Here is a 4,382-nt window from a genome sequence, read left to right on the forward strand (position 1 = left end):
GCAATCTTTGGCAGGCCCTTCTTATCAACCTTCGAAGCAGTGGAGTCTATACCCCACCTCAAACTCAAGTTCCCCACTGATAAAGGGGTAGGAGAAATGAGGGGCGACCAGAAAACCGCCCGAATCATAAGGCTCGAAGACCTTGAGAAGGATCAGGAGTATGAAGGGCCAGATGGAACCGGGAAGAGGAAGCAGGCAGAATCTGAACCTAGCGGAAGCCGGGAAATATTGAACATCGAGCTGGAAAAATTTGGGACCGATCTCTCAAGCCCAATTGTCGAACCCGCGGCAGAGACCGAAGAAGTGGAATTATACGCAGGCCATTCGGGAAAGATGGTCCGAATTGGAAAAAACATGGCGGCGGATCTGAAGGCAAAGGTAATAGCTATCATCCGGAAATACCATGATGTATTCGCCTGGGGACTCGAAGATATGCCTGGATTGGATCCCAAGACGGCAACGCACTACTTGAATGTGCAGCCCGAGGCTAAGCCGCTAAAGCAGAAGAAGACATTTGCAGTCGAACGACAGAAGGTAATAGAAGCCGAAGTGGAAAAATTGTTAGAAGCCAAATTTATCGAGGAGATCGAGTATCCTGACTGGCTAGCCAATGTGGTGGTTGTGAAGAAGTCGAATGGGAAATGGAGAATGTGCGTGGATTACACGGATCTCAATAAGGCATGTCCGAAGGATCACTACCCTTTGCCTAACATCGACCAACTGATAGACGCAACGGCAGGATATGAGGTACTTAGTTTTTTGGACGCTTTTTCTGGTTATCATCAAATTGCTATGAATGATAGGGATGTGCCCAAGACAGCGTTCATAACTCCGAAGGGGACTTATGCTTATATTAAAATGCCCTTCGGACTGAAGAACGCTGGAGCCACATTCCATCGAATGGTGAACAAGGTCTTTAAAGAGCAAATCGGGAGGAACATGGAAGCATACGTGGATGATATGATAGTAAAATCACTATCCCGAGATCACGCCGAAGACTTAAAGGAATGCTTCGAAACTCTCTGAAAGAACAACATGAGGATCAATCCGAACAAATGTACCTTCGGAGTCTCTAGTGGAAAGTTTCTCGGGTACATGGTCAGCGCCCGGGGAATAGAGGCGAACCCGGAGAAGATCGAAGCAGTTATCAATATGGAACCTCCCAAATGCATCAGAGATATACAGAAATTGACAGGCCGGCTCGCCGCCCTTTGGCGCTTCATTTCTCGGTCAGCCGAAAAAGCACTTCCCTTCTTCGCCGTGCTCAAAGGGTCAAAGAATTTTGAGTGGGGGCCCGAATGCCAAAAGGCGTTCGAAGAAGTAAAAGAATATTTGACGAAGGCACCACTCTTGATGAGGCCCGATCCGAAGGAAACTCTTCAGCTTTATCTAGCTGTGTCCGACAGAACTCTGGGGGCCGTCCTTGTGAAAAATTATGAAGGTAATCAACATCCTGTGTTCTACGTGTCCCATGTCCTCAATGACGCAGAGACAAGGTACCCCAACGCCGAAAAATTCGCATATGGGTTGGTTATGGTCTCTGGAAAATTGCGACATTATTTCCAAGGTCGGACGGTCCAAGTTGTCACCAGCCAACCTCTGAAGAAGATTTTGACTAGGCCCGAAGCCTCTGGGAGAGTCGTAGCATGGTCCATCGAACTCGGGGAATTTAATCTCGAATACGTTCCCCGAACGGCAGTTAAGGCCCAGGCTTTGGCTGACTTCATGGTTGAATGCACATTCTCGGGTCCGAAGGATCTTTCGCCTGATTAACAACTGATCCGGATCCCAGGAAAGTGGAAGCTTTTTGTAGATGGGTCGGTAGCCGGAAAAAAGTGTGGGGCCGGCTTGATCCTCTCCAGCCCCGAAGGATTTGAAATATGCCAAGCCATAAGGTTCGACTTCCCCTTGACAAATAATGAGGCCGAATATGAGGCCCTCATCGCAGGGATGAAGCTGGCCCGAAGCCTTGAGGCGAAGCACCTAAGGGCCTTCAGCGACTCCATGTTGGTCGTGAAACACTTCACAGGGGAATATGAGCAAAGGGACCCCCGAACCAAAGCCTATGCCGCCAAGGTACGTGAGGCTTCTTTATCATTTGAAACCTTTCAACTAAGTCAGATTGGAAGAGAGAATAATTCTAGGGCAGATGCCCTTTCTAGGCTAGCTTCGGCCGAGACACAGAACTTAACTGGTTCTATTTACCTCACCGAAGCCAAGATGCCTTTGATCGAGAAGAAAGAATGTCTTGAAATTCACCAGGGAAGCGACTGGATGACCCCCCTCAGGAACTTTCTGGAAAAAGGCATTCTACCGCCCGACCGAAAGGATGCGCTGAAAATTAAATACAGAGCATCGAACTACACTATAATCAATGAGCGGATGTATCGCCGATCAGTCAGTCAACCCCTTCTGCGTTGTTTGAACAACGAAGAACAGCAACAGACTTTGGAGGCAGTACACGAAGGAATTTGCGGCGAGCACCTGGCTGGTCGGTCGCTCGCCTTTAAAATTCTCCGACAGGGATTCTTCTGGCCCACTCTGAGGGCAGACGCCATCGACTATGCAAAAAGATGTGTACAATGCCAGCTGTTCGCCACTGTCCCGAAATAACCTCCAGAAGAAATGACCTCTGTACTAAGCCCAATTCCATTCGCCGTATGGGCCGTGGATATAGTTGGCATACTGCCCACTAGCACGAAGCAAGCGAAATACTGCATAATCGCCATCGACTACATGACCAAATGGGTCGAAGCTCGTCCTCTGTCAACCATAACCGAAGAAGCCGCTAAAAAGTTCTTCCTGGAACAGGTCATTCTCCGGTTTGGCATTCTGAAAACCTGCATCTCAGATAATGGAACTCAGTTTATTGGAAACAAATTCCGCAAGTTTCTGCACCACTTCGGAATTGAACAGAAATTTAGCTCAGTCGCCCACCCGCAAGGAAATGGGGCAATCGAGGCGGCGAACAAAGTGATATACCGGGGAATCAAGAAAAGGTTGGGCGAGGCAAAAGGAAGATGGGCGGATGAACTCCCTTGGATCTTATGGGCCTACCGAACCACCCCCCCCCCGGACATCAACGGGAGAAACTCCTTTTAGAATGGCCTACGACACCGAGGCCCTAGTTCCTGTTGAGGTAGGCTTGGAATCATACCGAACCGAGACCTACAATGTGGAAACTAATAGCTTCGGGTTGAAGGCGAATGTAGACTTGCTAGAAGAAGAAAGAGAAGCTGCACATCAAAGAAACATGAGGTATTTACTGCAAGCGGCACAACACTATGACTCCAATGTGAAGAAAAGGTCCTTCAGAGTAGGAGACCTAGTCCTAAGGGAGTTAGCCGCATCCATGCCGGCCAAACAAGGAAAGCTCCAGCCTAACTAGGAAGGACCCTATAAGGTAATCGAGGTCGTTCGTCCGGGAACCTATAGGCTCGAAACATTGTCAGGCGAATCAATCAAAAACACTTGGCATGCCAGTCGCCTTCGAAAATTTTATCAGTAAGAAATTTCTTAAAAGTTTGTATTTGATTTATATGTGAAGAATGTAAACAATTTGACTAAATAAAGATGCATTTCCTGTCAAAATTTCTTTATTTATACGTGTTGCGGCCAACCGAGTATTATCTGAGGGCGATCCCGAAGAAGATAAACCCCTCGGCCACCGCCCTTGTCTAATTCTTAATTAAAAGACATAAGGGGCAATCGCCCAAAACTCGAACATCACTACACTATTATGACAATTTGAAATTGGTAAACACGAATTAAGGGCCTTAAGGGGCAATCCTGGAATAACGCCCTATCATTCGTCTTCCCTTAATCGTTAAAAAGGCCTAAGGAACCTCTGTCCCGGGGAGATCCAAAGAAGAACATGGTCATTCGGTCTCACTCAGGTATTAAAAATTAAACCAAAAACCAGGTTAGGGGCGATCTCGAAGAAGACCTCCACTTGGACGAACGAACCATGACCTGCTGATCTAGGGGCAATCGCTGAAAGATCAGCACCCATGTTCCCTCGCCTGAATTCAGTAAAAGGATTAACAGCCCGAACTCCCCTTCGACCTTTAACCCTTGGGGCCGTAAGGGGTAGTAAGGCAGCAATTCATTAAAATCGTTAAGGCAAATGAATAAGCCGAAGATACGATTCATTTCATCCAATTCATCAAAATCGTTAAGGCGAATAAATAAGCCGAAGATACGATTCATTTGGTTCAAATTAGCAAAATTGTTGAGGCAGATAAAGCCGAAGATACAATTAGATAAGATCGTTGAGGCAAATGAAGCCGAAGATACGATTCATTTTATTATTAAAATTGTTAAGGCGAAAGAAGCCAAAGATACAATTCATTTTGATTATTAAGGCAGATAAAGCCGAAAAT

At 46.8% G+C, this 4,382-nt stretch overlaps 1 protein-coding gene across 1 annotated transcript; it reads left to right on the forward strand.

The window, feature by feature from the left end:
• Positions 1–1,950: 1,950 nt before the first annotated feature.
• LOC141685408 (uncharacterized) lies at positions 1,951–2,613 on the forward strand. The gene has a single exon (XM_074490511.1). The coding sequence runs from the start codon at positions 1,951–1,953 to the stop codon at positions 2,611–2,613; it is 663 nt and encodes a 220-aa protein (XP_074346612.1).
• Positions 2,614–4,382: the final 1,769 nt, after the last annotated feature.

The sequence above is a fragment of the Apium graveolens genome, chromosome 9 (genome assembly GCF_009905375.1).
Source record: "Apium graveolens cultivar Ventura chromosome 9, ASM990537v1, whole genome shotgun sequence".
NCBI lineage: Eukaryota > Viridiplantae > Streptophyta > Magnoliopsida > Apiales > Apiaceae > Apium > Apium graveolens.